General features: G+C 41.1%; 1 protein-coding gene across 3 annotated transcripts; it reads right to left on the bottom strand.

Annotated features, from left to right (window-relative positions):
- Positions 1-3,423: 3,423 nt before the first annotated feature.
- Positions 3,424-16,164, bottom strand: NDUFA12 (NADH:ubiquinone oxidoreductase subunit A12). Of its 3 annotated transcripts, XM_027653665.1 has the most exons (5): positions 15,090-15,107; positions 13,701-13,768; positions 11,948-12,030; positions 10,846-10,933; positions 3,424-3,697 (listed from the first exon to the last, which is right to left on the bottom strand). In XM_027653665.1, the coding sequence occupies exons 1-5, from the start codon at positions 15,090-15,092 to the stop codon at positions 3,517-3,519; spliced, it is 423 nt and encodes a 140-aa protein (XP_027509466.1). In that variant the 5' UTR covers positions 15,093-15,107; the 3' UTR covers positions 3,424-3,516. The 3 variants fall into 3 exon arrangements, with proteins under 3 accessions (XP_027509466.1, XP_027509449.1, XP_027509458.1); XM_027653648.1 differs by lacking the exons at positions 13,701-13,768; positions 15,090-15,107 and adding an exon at positions 16,033-16,164; XM_027653657.1 differs by lacking the exon at positions 15,090-15,107 and having other exon boundaries at positions 13,701-13,795.
- Between the last annotated feature and the right edge of the window lie 626 nt (positions 16,165-16,790).

Here is a 16,790-nt window from a genome sequence, read left to right as displayed (position 1 = left end):
TGACCTGAGCTGTTGGACTACCAGGGTCTTGATAAACTCCCTGCTGACAGAGTCATCCCGAGACGGGGACCGGGCGTGTGTCCTGCTGTGCAGCGCAGCCGGCTCGGCAGCGGGGCTGACACGGTGCACAGGGGGCACATGTGGCCAGCAGCGCTGCAGAGCCGTGTCACACGCCCCAGGACTGACCTGCTCTTACTGGGATCTTCACAGGGGGAGATGGTCTCCTGAAGCTCCTGTCACCGTCATTCTCCACCCCCGCGTCCCATGGCCAGTTTCAGCTGTACCGGGCAGAGGTACTGGCAGCAGCGAGAGAGGATGCCGTGCCCCATGGAGGGAAGGGTTCCATTCCAGTGCGCAGGGCTGAGACCAGTGTGCTGTGAGCTCAGCAAAAGCCTAGAGGCAGCTACAGCAAAGGGCTGCTCTGGACCGTGGGGATGTGGAAAGCTACTGGTACGGACACAATTTTAAAATAAAAGGGGGTTTCAGCACTCTTGGAAGAGGTACCTGTCTTCTTAAAGAGACTGTTTCATGTCAGAAGGTTGTTTCTTTTAAGAATCACATTTAGTGCAAGGGGAATATTCCTGTCAGTGCTTTGGTTGCACTTGGTTGAAGACACCATCTGCTGAGATTCTTGGCTAGCTTGGCATTTAAAATGTCATGTAGACCAGAATGGAACTGAGCCTGAATACTGAGGCAGATGTCATCAGCAAAGGTGAACTTCCATAACTCAGTGAGGCTGCTGATAAAAAGACTGAATTGCAGAAGCGTTTGCAGAAAGCCCTGTGGAAGAGCACTGATTTTTCTGCATACGCTTTATCTCCTGTATGTGACTTGTGCAATCTACCTTAGAGAAACAATGCTACAAGAGATGCCAGTAAAATTTTGCATTTAAAATCCACCATTTTTGGTTCCTGCTGGATAAAGCAGGATGAGAGGGTTTCTGTCCTCTGCAGAAAGTGGGATTGATGATATTTTCTAAACCAAACTACTGAGTCCTTAGGCTTGCTTCAGCCTAGCGGGGCAGGAGGAAAGCTCATTTTTCTCTCTTTCTGTGGAGCATTGCTGCACACAAAGTTGTTCAAAACTTTGTTGCTACCTCAATATTTCTGTTCCGGATGACAACAAAAGGACAAACAGGCTCTGATGCCTCTTTTTTTCAGCATGGAACGTGTAGTAAGAGTTACTATCTATTCCCTGAGTAGAGTCTCATTCCCAAGTGTACCTCCTGATGTGTGTTTAGGAAGCAAACCAAAAATGCGCAGGACAAAGAAAGAAGAGGAATGAAATAGGTAGAAAATGCATTAAAGAGAAGTAGAGGCTAAAACAAATAAAGTTTATTGCTTTATCTGTGTTTGAGCCCATAGGGCTTGTATAGATGAGTGTTAGTAATGAAGCTCTTCAGCAGCACTGGGGCAAACTTTGTTCTTAGGGTCAAATAATCTATCAAGATTAAAATGTTAAACAAGTCCTTTCCATGTTCAGTGTGCCTCAAATTGCTTTTCATCTGTGCTCAGTGCTTTTGTTGACTTAAAGTAAATTAAACATTGCCCCTTTCTAATTAGACAGGTTAGGAGATCTTGGTGCTACTTCCTACTAATTTAAAGACTGGAACCAGTTTAAAGCAATTAAAGCTAAAACCCCCACTTTTAAATAATGAATTAATACAAACTTGATTTAATAATGAAGCAACTGGGGGTTAAGTGACCCAGGCAGGCAGGCACATGAAGGAAAAGCAGCCAGTGTAGAGTCAGATATACAGCCACTGTGGGGGCTACTGGGGAGCAAAGAAGGTTTTTTCTTCTTGACAGGCAATTGCAAGCATGTAATATATCCAAACCCCTTAGTCATCTTCCTCAATGATTCCTCTAAGTCAGTGCACTGGGTAGAATTATCAAGGTGCTGGCAGCGAGATCTGCAGAGGCCTCTGTGGGGAGAGGCTCTGTGGATACAGCCAACCCACCACAGGGCACGGCTCAGTCTGGCCACCATACTCTGGGAAAGAGTATTTCATATGGGGCAAGAAACATTACACAGGCAGAAGACAGGGAGAAAAAAAGTGTGCAGCAGCCACGTGAACACCAAATTCAGAGCAGGAGGAGGGTGAGAAGGTGCTGCAGGTGCCAGAGCTGAGATTCCTGAGAACCCCAGGAAGAACCCCTGCCAGCAGGCAGGCATTTCCCAACAGGAACTGCAGCCTATGGAAAACCCCTATTGGGTGTATCCCAAAGGACTGCAGCCATGAAGAGGACCCAAGCTGAAGCAGGGGGATGTACAAGGAAGGAACAGCAGAGAGGAGCTGTGATGGACTGACCACAGCCCCCATTCACCCCAGGAGGGGGAAGATAGAGGAGTCAGGAATGAAGGTGTGAAGTTGAGCCTGGGAAGTAGTAGGGAGGGAAAGTGGTAATTTACATTTTTTGTCTTTGATTCTCACCATGTAAGTCTATTTTACTTGGTAATATATTAAAGTCTCTTTTGTTCATGATGGTAACTGGCAAGCAGTTTCCCCATCTTTATGTCAACCCATGAGCTTTCTATTTTCTCCCCCATCCAGTTGAGGGGCTGGGTGGGCACCTCCCCACTAGTTATCCACAGAGTAGGTCATCAGATACAGGAAGCCTTGTGGAGATGGCAACTCTGCTAAAAAACATTAGCAGGCTGCAACAGAAGTCAACCATTAGCAACTTACAGAAAAAAAGCCACAGCCCCAACCAACTCTCTTTCAAATATGAACTTGAAAACTTCACATTTTTGAGACTAGGTTCTGATACATTTTACTTCTCTACCTCCTAAAAAGGTGCATTTTCAAACTCCAAAAGACCTTTAAAATCTTGTCACAAGAGGACAAACAGCTCATCCCAAAGCCTTATGAGAATACCTTGTAATAAATCTCAGCAACACAGAAGCAACAAAAGATTTTTGTGACAGAGGGCCCTCTGCTTATGACTGAGCTCTCTTAGGGGGTGGAGATGTCATTTATTAATGTAGTCTTACAAGCTTTATATTGTATATCATACCATACTGGAATACAGCAATGCTTTTTGCACACTCATGAACATACTCATGCACATTTTATGAGTAAAAACTATAATCCTTGATTGACCTTATTATTCTAACTTATAAAAATTTAGAGAGATAGCCTCCTAAAATAGTATATGAGGAGTGCATTATTTGCCATGCAGAGACTGTAACAGGATAACACCAAAACACGAGAAAGCTGTATTTCAAATGTGAGGAGTGACTGTCACAGGAATGGTTATCATGCTAAGAAGAGTCTGAGAGCTGCTTATGTGAAGATAGGATGCTGATGATATGAGAAAAAGCCCAGTGTGTTCATGAGATTAAGACCTGTCATGTGTTCTGTCCTCTTCCCAATGTTTTCTCACTTGTTCTCCCCTCCAATTCAATAAGCTAAACTACAGCTGTTATAGGAGGCTTTTATTCTGAACAAACCATCAATGAAGTTACAATTTATACTGAAAGCCAAAGCTGAGGCAAGTCACATTTCTGTTGCTGTTATTTGCTGGCTGTTTTAGGGGGGATCCACTCTTGGATCTTCTTGCGAGTAGTAGAGTAAGGCACGTACTGCCCAGGAGTGCCACTCAGGTTGAATTTATGGTTCTCCCAGATAAATTTACGAGCAACTGGTGGATGAGTAGTCGGAGGGTCATCCGTCATTGAGTGGAGCCAGCGATGCCTTAAGAGGAAAAAGACACATTGTTATTACAGAACTTTACATGATCTCCAAGAAGCCTATCTCCTGACTCCCAAGGGTTCTCCTCTGAAGAGACACTAAGTATTTCTTTGAGAGAGGAGAAAAATAATCCGGTGTGGCTTTGAATGAGACTACAGGATACTGATTTAAAGTAGTTACACAAACCTAACTGATAAAAAACAGTTCTGCCTCAATGCAATTGGAAGCACACCTGAGTTCAAATTTCCTGTTTGTTTGTATGCTGAGTATTTAGGCAGAGTACATTGTTACGTGTTTGTATGGCTTTAACCAGGCAGCCAGGTCAAGGCAGGCCCTATGAATGACAAAATCACAAGGTTTGGTTTTATTCTCTGGGTTTTTGATTTGTTGGGTTTTGAGGGTTTGTTTTGTTTTTAATTACCAGAAGACCATGCTGCGCAGCAATTTCAATACCATTTCCAAAGCATTCATGAGACTACCATTTGGGATATGGATTAACGATGCAAGTACACCTAAAACAAGCATGTAAATGTTTACTGACTGCACAATAAAATGATGAATACCAATCAGCAATAGGGTAATTACCAAGTGATTACAGTGATTAGCCTTTACCTATGAACTAAATGTCAATCCTTCTCTGTGCAAGCAACATTAATCATCAAGCAAAGCATTTTCCCTAACAATTTACTTAAACACTACAGCAGGGACCAACTGAACTGATATCCCATTTCTATTTCAGTGCCTGAAGCAACTTTCATATCTGAATTATATTTTAATTATCTGCTAGTTCACATGTACTTCATACTATATGCACAGTAATGACAAAAGTGAAGTTATGACTTTTTTGCAAGCTTGTGTATTTTTTTACTGAGGTAGAATTAAAAAGACTTCTGCTAATCAGCTTTTGCAAAGACTTGACCTAAAAATATGAAGTCTTCCAGTTGTATTAGAGAGCCTAAAAAAACACATCTTCAGCCTTTAGCAACAAATCCAGTACATGTCATTAATACAGTAGAACAAAACCACAGTGGAAGTGGTGAGAAATAGACTGGCAGGTATATTCTAAATCTGAAGAGCTCTACAGAAGGTTGATAATCTTTTCAAATAGCTTCCAACCATTAATTTAAAAAAAAAAAAAAAACACCACAACTTCAGCTATAACTTTAGTACAAAAAAAAAAAAATTCACTTGAAAAAAGTGTTGACTGGAGTAGATTTAATTTTCTTCACAGTGGTTACTGGATTTGTGCTGAACACAGGGTTGATAACGTAGAGATGTTTTTGTTATTGCCGAGCAGGGCTTACACAGAGCCAAGGCCTTTTCTGCTTTTCGTACTGCCACGCTGGCAAAGAGATCGGGGGTGCACGGGAGGCTGCAAGGAGACACAGCCAGGACAGGTGACCCAAACTGACCAAAGGGATATTCCAGACCATATGACATCATGCTCAGTATATCAATCTGGGGGAAGAAGGAGGAAGGGGGGGACATTTGGACTGATGACATTCATCTTCCCAAGTCACTGTTACGCGTGATGGGGCCCTGCTCTCCTGGAGGTGGCTGAACACCTGCCTGCCCATTGGAAGCAGGGAGTTAATTCCTTGCTTTGCTTTGCTTGCATGTGCAGGTTTTGCTTTCCCTATTAAACTGCCTTTATCTCAACCCACGAGTTTCCTGGCTTTTACATTTCCTATTCTTGTCCCGATGCTGCTCATGGGGGAGTGAGGAAGTGGCTGCATGGGGCTTGGCTGTTGGCTGGGGTTAAACCACGACACATACAGAGGCAACTTAAACTCACACACCTGCACCTAGTGATGCTTCTGGTAACAGTGGATAGGGATCCTGCACACAAATTCCTCTTTACACATCTGTCACCATGCCTCACCATCCTCATCCTCCTCCAAGAGCCATGCACACCAACTGAACAAACAGAAAACTGTCAGAAAAAACGCAGTTCCAAAGGCCCCTGAAAGACAGGCTGGAGTAGGTGGAGCACAATTACTGTATTAATGCTCAGCTGAAATCAACCAGATTCCAAGCTTGCATGATGTCTGGCACTTCTGTTATTACACGTGTACTTAATACCATACACTCATTCCTTGAAACATGAGAAAGGTTTCACAGTATCATTTCAGAGAGTAGCTTTATCTGTCATTTAAACTATTGTTTTGCAGCTTTTTTAAGACTAAATCCACAAAGTCTTTTAAAATACAGTATTTGGGGGTAATTAATATATTTACTTTCAGGATTTTCTGAATTTCTGTAACACAAAATGAAATCAGTCTCAAATTTAAATAAGTAGCAAAACTGATCCTTAAATTGCATTTTCTCACTGAAAAGTAGCAATAAAATTGCTCACTGACAAGACATGTCAGTACAGGTATTGAAATGCATACAGAGATTTCAAAAGTTTGTTTATAACTTAATCTACTATGAATTATATTTAAGAGTTTCAGGGTTAAACCAGGTCATGACAGATTCCCTTTAGAAGCCCAATATGTGACTTACAAGAACATTTTGATTTGCAGAGCCTGCTCTCTCAAATAAAAGTTCCCACTCTCCACTTAAAATCTTGAAAACTTTATTTTGGGGAGACTTTCCCCTTGACAACCTTCCTCAAAGAATCTTTTGAAGCCTTGATGTCTCATAGACTACTCCCAGATGCTCAAGAAAAGCTTTTCATGCACTAGATTGAATAGCATGAATAAAGAGATTTAACATCCTGCAGATGGCCAGATTTCTATACAAACTCCGCCTATAAATCCATGCATGGAAAAATAGGCTTCAAAAGCAATTAATGACTTCAAACCTACAAAGCAGAAAACTTACACAGAGCAAAAAAAATCAGGAGAGTAGCAGAAGCTCTGAAGAGGCTGAAGCAGCTTCCTGAATCAGAGAGCAGTCACTACCAAGCAGAGTGAGGCCAGGAAAGCCTCTGCATTTTTCCTTGAGTGAAGGGATGAAAGACACCTCAAAGTATCTTCAAATGCTCTCAAGACTATGTAAAATTTTCTCCCAAGTCTTAACAAATGTTTAAAAGCAAGCTGATTTCAACCTGAAGCTACAAGGGATCGGAGCCAATTCTATGATGTACAAGCTGTCAAACAAGAACTGCTGCTACACAAACTCAGTAGCTACTACCATATGTGCATCTGCAAGGTTCAGGCACAGACTACGTAAGTTGAGGATGTTTGCCAACTCATTAACATCCACTTTTTTCAACAAGTTCACCATGTTGCAATGAGACAAGAGAAATGAAGATGTGCATTAGGGTCAAAGTGCAGAGAAGAATAGGCAGAGAATGAAAAAGGGACAAAAAATGTGTTTGTTTACACATGGAAGATAACTTTAATTTCTCATATAAGCTACTATAAGTTATTGTATAGCAATGAGATGGCATTTACCTGAAAACACCAAACTAGCATTTAATCTAGTTGTAAAACCCCACAAATTTATTATGAAGCTACAGGAAGGATGGAAATTTTACTCTCCTTCCTTTTCTGCAATCTTTTTGTTCTGTTTCCCTTGAAGGCAGACTTGAAAAGCAGCATTTTTACAGGAAAATCACACATTTCCTTACATTTCCTAGTGTGTTGGCACTTCGAGTCTGAGGTGCTACATTCCTCTCCCTTTCAGCTGTCAGATCAACTAACAAAGAGGATGCAGATTATTAAACTGAAGGTAAACTTGAAATATTTCATTATATGAAGTCAGTACTGCTGATGGTCCTCCCAAAGATGTCAGATTTGCACCACAAGGAAATAAACATTGAAGTACAGGACAGCTACTACAAATACAAAGGACAGTGCTGGCAAAATGAAGTGTCCCTACAAAACAGAAAAACTATTTTCAAATTACAATTCTTCTTTCCCCACAGGACGATCTTGAAAGAACAATTTATTTTTAACTAGTATGTACACTTTAACCAGTTGTCAATTTGTTTTTGCTAAGTATCTAGCCAAAACACAAACCAAAGTACATTTAGCCAGAAATACACTAAACAAATAGTTTAAACACGCAGCCCAATGATTAGAGTGATTCTGCAATGAAAACATCTATGAAAGCACTAAACAGAGTCCATACAGGTATTGGTATAAATGGATTTAAGCTCTATGGTTTATATGTTCACAGGGTGCACATGATCAGTGTGTTCAAAAATGGAAGCACTGAGTTCCTGCAAACAGTGTACTCTGACCAGCAGGAGACAAAACAAGTATTTTGGTTTTTCTGTCTAAAAGTGTAAAAGGGAAAAAAAATGTGCCCGATATCTTGTATAGCATTACAGTAAGTGAATACTAAGCATTCCTCAGGCAAGTGTTGAAGGCATTTTTAAAAAAATCTAATTAACTTGTCTCCAGTGAAGTAGACACTGACATTTGGATTTTGAAGACAAGAAAGGAAAACCCAGAGTAACAAAGAGGTTAAATAACACAACTAAATCAGAATAAACCACAAACCTACATATTCTAGTGTGGCAACAGTTTAGAAAAGCAACAGTCTTGATTCCCTGCATAGTAGACATATGTCAAAACAATACTTTGATTTCCTTCAGACTGTAATTTCAGTATATCTGCTGTCAGGAGACATTACATCAATTATTTCAGAACACTGAAAATATTCACTAGTTCCTAAAAACAGTACAACAATATGTTATTACATATAAGATTTTTTTTCTTGCTGCTTTTCTCTTTTCTTTAGTATCTGACAGGAGGTAAAAGGTAGCATTGTTTTTTCCAGTCATTTTCAAAACTTTTCAACCTACCAAAATGTTTTTTTCTAGTTCATCATGCATGAGGTTCACCTGATTGTATCTGAACAATAATTCATATTCCACAATCCAGAAGGCACACAACTGACTGCAAAATTATACTTTAGAATGCAGTGTATTCTGTGTAAGGGTGTAATCAGTAAGATAACCAGCAGTGTAATCCTAAATACAGTAGCATTTTTATAAGAGAACTACAAAATCATTACAGACTAGTTAGCTTTACTATTTAAAAAAGAAAAACCTGAAAATTCTAGGTTAGCCTTGGTCTTAAACTTTGATTTTGTTCAAAGTGTCATCTTTAGGAGCGACAGTTGCAAAATATTTTCTGAAAGTAACATCAGCATAAACACTGTAGTAAAACCTGCTTCCACCTGCAGTGGGTACAACAACACACCCACAAAATGATCCACTGAGCTGAATCAACTACATCCTGGAGTAAAAAAAAAAAAAAAAACAAACAAAAAACTTAGAATAAGTATTCAGATCACACCCAGGTGTTACAGCAGTACTTTATACACTTCCAAGTCAACTCAAGGATGAAAAACATGTATCATACTATTATACTATATATTAATTAATCCCCTTGTTAACAGAAGTAATTACACACAGTCTAATTTATTTCCAACAAATTTCTGGGTCCAAAATAACCATTCAGGTTTTGTGCAAAAACCTGTACAGCTGCACAACCCTACTGTTACATTGACAGCAGCTTGTACAATATATTGTCTCAATTCAGAAGCATATGTCATGTTAAAAATTTAAGACAGTATAGCATCAGATAAAAATAATAATGATTAAAAAAAACCCTAAAAGACACCATTTATTCCCTGTCAAAATACTTCTATTTTTTAAAGATGGATCTAAGCAGTATGGAATTACATATCAGTGATTTAGATGTGTCACAAAGCTAGGATTCCTACATAAGTATAAACACATGTTGTTACAAGACATACAAATTTATCAGCAATAAGAAAAAAACCATAACAAAACAAATCCACAAACCTGAATGGTACTGCACAACTAAGTTTCCTGACAAAAATACCTTAGAACACAGGATTGTTTACCCTTTCATGCCTCATTGCACTCACCAGTCTTGAAAAATAATAAAAGGTTTACTGCCTCTTCTAGGGCAATTTCTTCAACATTGATAGGAAACCAAGGCTTTCTACCTCATTAATTTCTATGAAATAAATAAGCTACTTAACCCTTGAAAGATCCCTTTGATACTCAGGAAGAAACCCTTTGTTGAGGTTTGTAAAGGGGCAATGAACATTGCATAAGCACGAGCAAAGGAAAAAAAAAATCAAACAAAACAAACCCCTTGCCTTAAAATAAGGAACATCTTGAAAACCAGCACAGTCTAACAGTGAAAGGATAAAAACTAGAACCAAAGAACAGTTATTACGCAAATAAGGCATGAACATCTTGGAGATTCTAAAAACAATGCCATTCAGCTCTTACCAAATCAAACAGAAAAAAGCATTAAATACATTAATTATAATTATAAGGCTGAGAGAATTTAAAACAAAACTGACTACCTAGAGAATCTACCCACACACTTCTTAAGTGTTCTAGTGAGAGTTTAGGAGTTCATATAATCAATCTCAGCCTTGGCACAGAACATGTATCACAGGAGTAATAAAACCCAGTGTTTGCTAATACTGATGCTTAGACTACCCAAACACCTCTTCCTTCATATCACCTTTTGTTGCTTTGGGGCTGCAGTGCTATTGCTGTTCCTGGAGAACCGCAGAGATTGTTTTTACTAGCATACACTGTTACTTTATGCTACTTTATGGTGTGACTTATCTAGGAAGACAAAAAAAGTATTAACAGCTGGGTGGCCAGAGACCACCTGGAACTCAAGATTGTACAGAATTATACTGAGATGCATGAACAGAAAATAAAACCTTAATAAAAATTATAGTTAAGTAGCAGTCAACATACAGAGCATCCTGGTCCTTTACTGCTGATTATCATATCAATGTATATAAATTTAAATAACTGTGGTGTTAATGGCTGTGGATTAAGGAATGTTGTTCCATCATTGCCTTATGTTCTTTAAGTTCTTGCCTAGAACAGAAAATAATTTTTTTTTTTTTACTTCTGTTGGCTCAAGGCTTTGCCAAACCATTAACAGGGAATCACAACTAATAAGGAAAATTGGAAAACCTGCTCAATCTGGCTGGCAAAATGCTTTTCTTGTCCCAAAAAGCAGTGAGTGCATCTACCAGGACAGTAAGCAATACAAAATCTTCTGGTCATATATAGAACAGCTGTGACCCGAAAACTTTTTTTTTTTAAAATTTCTACTTTGTAATGCAAGAAAATATAGAGGCAATTACACAACTGGTGTCTGTCCAAATAATTAAGCCAAGTGGTTTACCATTCAGGGGGCACCATACTTCCATCAACTTCCCAAAACGTGTTTTTGCCATTCATTTCTTCAGTATATACGACCCATCTGTGTCGACCTTAAATACACAAACAGAAATATTGTATTAGCCCAAAAATAAAAATTATTTTCATATAAAGGAGAGAACTCTTGAAAACCAAGGAAAAACATTTTGAGTAATAGTATCTGCCATTATGGGCACTTACTTATTTTACAGTCAGCACAGCTTTTATTTTTCCAAGTCTTCTGTATTTCCACTGTTACTGTATTTTTATATAGCTGAATCTAATCCTCTCACAAGTAGGCAAATATTAGCTATTGTATAAATAATGAGAAATAGGAACTCACAAAATTTTCAGGCAGAGAAACAGGTTTGGGGATTTTTTCTCCATTATGAGAAGCCTTTTCCAAAAGGACATTGTCACTGATAACCTAAGATTAAACTAAATTTCAGCTATATTGAACTACCAAGCAATGTTAACCAGCAAGTACTTTTCCTGGTTACCCTACAAGGTAACCTACAGTCAGCAGGTAGCTTGGACTAACCAGTATCAACTGCTTATGTATTACCTGCATTGCTTTAGGTGCTACCTTTTCAAGTACTCTAAAAACATTATTTAAAATCCAGTTACTTAAGGTAATAGGAAATTTAGGCTACCCTGTGTTTCTCTGCCCTGAAGTGATGATACAAGTAAGTACAGCTGTGAGGCAGTTTTAAAGGCTGTTCTCTTTCTTCCCCCACCTGTTATGCTATCAGCTTTTAGGTCAAGGACCAAATTCAGCTCTCAATCACATTATCATATAGCTCTACCTACATGGAGAGCATCTGACTGGCTTCTATTTATCCCATATTTATTGTTTCAGATTGACTGTGTTTGCAAATGAACTGAGGGACGCAATAGAGAAATAGAAGATGTCAAAGCATTTCTGTGAGTCCCTTGTCTAAAGACCCACACAAGTTAAGTGCAAGGCCCACACAAGTTAAGTGCAAGGAAGTCAGGCAGGCAACAAGTTCTATTTCATTAGCAGAAACCACACAAGCTCTGTAAAAGCGGAACAGTCTGCTGGGAGGTGTTCACGTTAGCACACATACCAAAGAAGTTTCTTGTGTCTTCATAGTATTTGTTTCCATATTTGTCTGTTCCTACCAGATTACCAGTCTTCAAATCATTGACCCTGTGAATTATCAAAACAACGGTTTCAACTGATGTCCTCTCAGAATGAAGTGACAGAGGTTTCCCAGGGGCTGGTAAAAATCTGTAATAACAACTCCTAAACACATTTAGGTAAAGATATTAAAAAAAATATTCAAGTTTAAGGATTGCAAAACATAATCACCAATTCCTGCAGCTAATGTGCACCCCACTGACATGATGATAGAAGTCATACAAAAAGGCTTTTGGGGACTATTATTTATTTAAAAGCTCTCTATAGAGGAAGATAAAGCAACTCTGCAATATAACAATTTAACACCCACAAAACCTTAAATACTGTGGAAGTCCCAGAGTCACATGGGACTTTAATTCACTTAGTTGAAGACCTTACCATCCTTCTCAATTACTCATAGCTACCATTTCAGCCTGAATTGCCACAGAAGGTGGTCAGCACAGAAGAAGCTTAAGAGATCTCACACGTCTGTGTGGGCACTAACCTCCAAGACAGCAATAGTAATATTTTAAGCTATTGTAGCCACTTGCCAAGGAAATACCCTAAACCCTAAGGTACAATTGTTACTTTCTAACTTTTGTATAACTGTGAAAGATGCAAGCATTTACCTGCCACTCTGTGAGACTTACACTGACCCAGATAAGCTGTGTACCAGTTTCAGCTCTTTATACAAAACGTGTTTTAACATTACTGTACATATCAATAATTAAACTGAATCTATGATTCAAATTCTAATGATAAAACCTTAAAATTACTAAAGTGATCTTCTCCCCCAGATCTGCATCTTTGCTTTTCTTTTTACTGACGTTCATCTCAGGCAGAATTACGTAAGGAAGAGCTTACTTGCAAAAGTTTTAGTTTTTTGTAGTATTGTATACATTCTCAAATCAGTCCCAAGGGAGAGAAGGGATGTGCACATGCACACTTCCATAGTTGGGAATTTAGCTATTGTCTTCTCTCCCAGGGTGTGTGAAAGCAACAATCATTCCACCGAGAACTCATTTTAAACATTTGTGGTCCCTGGTAGAAAGACTCTCTGACACATCTCTCCTTTGTCAAAGAAACACTCAGATACCTCTGGCTCAGCTATACCAGCCCAAGTTCCCAGCTTCAGAAAAAAAGAAGCTCTCCCTGCTGCTCTCCCTTTCTTCTTCCCTTCCATTTCTTGTAAGGGTTCTTGTGCCCTTGTCCTGACTTCATGCCCCGAATATTGATATCAGACACTAGGAGGTATGTATAGCTTCCAGAGGACATTTTCCAGCCACTTTCACTGAGACTTGAATAAGGACAATGTTTCCAGCCACACAGACTCTTAATAATTTGACTTTTACTGCACATAAACTTGTTGCAGCCACCTAAGTGGAAAACATGTAGGAGAAAAGCAGGGAAATTCAGAGGAAAAGTCTCCTGACTGCGGGAAATAATTTTTCCGAGTTCAAGAAATAATTATTTCTTAAACATATCAATTGTTGCAAGAAAGAACACCTTGATTACTCTTCCTTTAAACACCAAGTCTATTCCTTGAGCTGGGACAGATGACTTAATGGTTTGAAAGGTGAACAGGAGGCAGCAGCTATGTTTGAGGTTAGTGTAGTTATGAGAATCGGGTGTGATTCTCCACCTAGCAGTAAGGTCAATCTTCTGCGTGAAAAAAAGGAGAGCACTGCCCCCAGTCTTACCTGCTCTCTTTTTCTGTACGGTAGAAAGGTGTTGACACAGCCTGCAATCTTTGACTCACAAAAGATCCCTGACAAGACATTCATTAAGATGTGCTTAGGAAGAGGCACTCTGATGAAACCTAAGACTCAAACTCTTCTACCCTTTCTTTTCCCCAGCTCAATTTCTTCTTGAAAACTGCCAGTGTCATAGTTATAGCCTGAGAAGGAAAACAAACTGGAGAAAACAACTTGGGTGGAGGGGAGCAGGTTTGTGACAGAAAACAGTAATTACAATAGCATAAAATACTAGCTAGGGAAATCATGTATTGTCATACTGCTTAACAGCTTGAAATTTCCCTCTATGAAGTTGTGCATGAGGGAGGTCTATCTGAGCTGCTTTTTACAGTAGAGACAGAGAAGCCAGAAGCTGCCTGTCCTCACAGCTAGTAGGAATGCAAAGTTGAGACCTCACAGAAGTGAAGCTAACTTCAGAAAGCATACAATATCATGCCATAAAACAAAGGAGAAAATAATTTAAAATGTATAATAATTATAAGGGGGGCAATACAGTGCTCAACTGAAAGAATACAGAGCTGGTTGGAGGATACCAGGCAAGTTTCACAAAGAATGTTGATAGTAGCCTTATTTAACACTGTACAGGGTTCCTGACCAAAACAAAACCAAAACAAAAATTCCTCCTCCAGAAAGCACAGGGGTCTGACAGATTATGATATTACCTTATTGAGGAATATATTATACAGGAAATTCTGTACTGTATCACTTCAGGACTGTAGTGATACCACCAGAATGAAATTCAACGGTATGAAGGTCTAGCACAAGGTGATGCGCCTGGAGACTAGTAAGATCTGAAGCACTGTGTGCCTCATTGCAAGAGAAACACCTGGATGTCACAAGGCAATAGGGAGCTGTTAATTAAGTGACATGTGGGGGAAAAAAAAAGACAAGTTGATCCTTGAATGCACAGGTGAACTGAGCTGTCTTCAGTGAACAAAACAATTACTAAAGCTATATATGACAAAAATGATGAGGCCTGATCAGCAACTGTGCAAAATGTTATGTTCAACCACTCAAAACAGATCAATTTAAACTACAAGAAAAAATAGAGAAAGGGCCGTTATGACATGTGAGAAAAAAAAAAACAATCTTCAAGAAGACTTAGAAAGTTTGGTTTGTTTGTTCAAACATAAGAAAGCCCTTGGTATACAGCAAGGAACTTCATATTTGCAAAGCATCTCTACCCCCTACTCCTGACTTCCACTATTGATTAAAAAAAGGCTTTTTGGCACTTAATCAGGCCTACAACATTCACTCTAAACATTCTATTTTTTTTCCGGGACCAGCTACAAAGACAATACAGGTTACTGACACTGGTGAATTTGGATCACATACCATTTACACTTCCACCTTATATTTCATCAAGGACCTGAATGAAAAAAGAGTACCTTAGTAAACCTGCAGCTACTCCTATTTGGGAGCAGCTTCAAGTGTGCTGTCACAAGGAAGAGATGAGATGTCAGTGGGGAAAAACGACAGAAGAAAGTTTAAGGCGGACAAGTGCAAGGTTCTGTACTTGGGGATGAAGGCACACAGCCATGTTATTCCACTGAATGGAAACAAAGGCTGCAACCAATTTTGCACGAAGTGCCACTAGGGCCAGGGGGTATCCAATGCTGAGCACAGGTCAGTGCTGACAACCCAGTGACAAAGAGGCAGATGTGACGTGCAGTTCGGTGTTAAAGAATTAGAGCCGGTCCGGCACATGAAGTAATTCCCTGATCTACACCGAGGGGGTTCAGCAGATGCACGGCTTTCAGGCTTGCACAGTTCAAGTAAGTCACTGCCAGCCTGAGGTGACTCAGAGCAAAGGGCGCGATGGCGCACGGAGAAGCGCTGGGGGCAGCTACAGCAGAGACACGGCTGTGGCAGTGGGACTAAGGCCTGCGGCTGGACACCAGGAAAACCTGCCTGGGCAATACTGACAGCTCAGCGCCGAGGAACCCTCCAAGCTGCCTAAAGAAGAGAAAACAACGCAGGGGCCCTGCCCCGGCACGGCTCTAAGCACAGGACCGCTGCCGGCCGGACACACCTCCCCCAGCGGGGCGGAGCGGGCTCCTGCCGAGGCCTGCCCGGCACCGCGCACCTCCCGCCGTGAGGGAGCGCCCGCCGCCCTCCGCCCCGGCGGCGCGCGGAGCAGTGGCCGCCCCGTGCCGTGTCCCCACCCCCGCCAGCCCCGCTTCCCGCGGGGCAGCGCCCACCCCCCGCCAAGGTGACCCCGCGGGGCCGAGAGCAGGGAGCGGGGAGGCCGTGCCGCCTGCGCCGGGCCCCGCAGTACCTGAGCAGCTGCAGGATGGCGCCGCGGGCGCCGCCGTGGCCGCCGATGTGCTTCAGGGCCCGCTTCAGCACCTGCACGTACTCCGCCATCTTCGGGCGGGGCCGCCGCTGTGCCCGCCCGGGGCCGCCCCGGGACCGCCCCCCCGGCCCGGGCGGTGCCACCGCCCCCGGCCTGTGCGAACACAGCAGCCGGCGGTGCGAGCCTGCTGCAGGCCGCTGTTGAGGTCGCTGAAGGGTATTTTCTGATGAGGACACTGCGATTTGGCTCCCTGTCTGCATAATCTGTAAAAATAACATTTGCCTACGGCTCACACGTGAAGGTCAGCAAGATACAAAGAACTTCAGGATAGGGGGAAGAAAACTCCTTTTTAATAGGAATGTCTACTGACAATCTCTTATTTCACATATGTCACAAGATCTGTGATGAGAAAAGAGTTGCCAAAACTGGCAGTAAGGAGTCCAGGATTGCTTAGATCAAAAATCAGGAGATAGGGGAAGTGACCTCTCACCCCATGCAGACTGTGGCTGATGGTCAACAGAAGAGTCTTGTGTCTTCCTGGATTTTCCCAATTCTAGCAGGCTGTTAAGGAATGTGTATCTCTTGTCTGGTCCACGTCTCCACCCCGCCTTCTCTGTCTTGCCCCATTACCTTCTCCTGATCCTGCATCTGCAGGAAGAAATACCTTTGATTGTTCTGTGTGGATGTTGCTGTTGCTGCAAGGCTGGTCTGGCAAGGTGCAGAAACTACTTCCCTGACCT

This window comes from Corapipo altera, unplaced genomic scaffold, assembly GCF_003945725.1.
Source record: "Corapipo altera isolate COAL_440 unplaced genomic scaffold, ASM394572v1 1, whole genome shotgun sequence".
Classification (NCBI taxonomy): domain Eukaryota; kingdom Metazoa; phylum Chordata; class Aves; order Passeriformes; family Pipridae; genus Corapipo; species Corapipo altera.
The sequence above is the reverse complement of the archived record's forward strand: the minus strand, read 5'-3'. Positions and strand labels throughout refer to the sequence as shown.

Coding starts and splice junctions, on each gene's coding strand:
- NDUFA12 (XM_027653648.1), bottom strand. CDS start 16,121: ATGGCGGAGTACGTGCAGGTGCTGAAGCGGGCCCTGAAGCACATCGGC. Junction 10,934..11,947: donor AGACACAAGAAACTTCTTTG/GTATGTGTGCTA, acceptor TGTGTATTTAAG/GTCGACACAGATGGGTCGTA. Junction 3,698..10,845: donor AGTATGGTGCCCCCTGAATG/GTAAACCACTTG, acceptor TTTCCTCTTAAG/GCATCGCTGGCTCCACTCAA.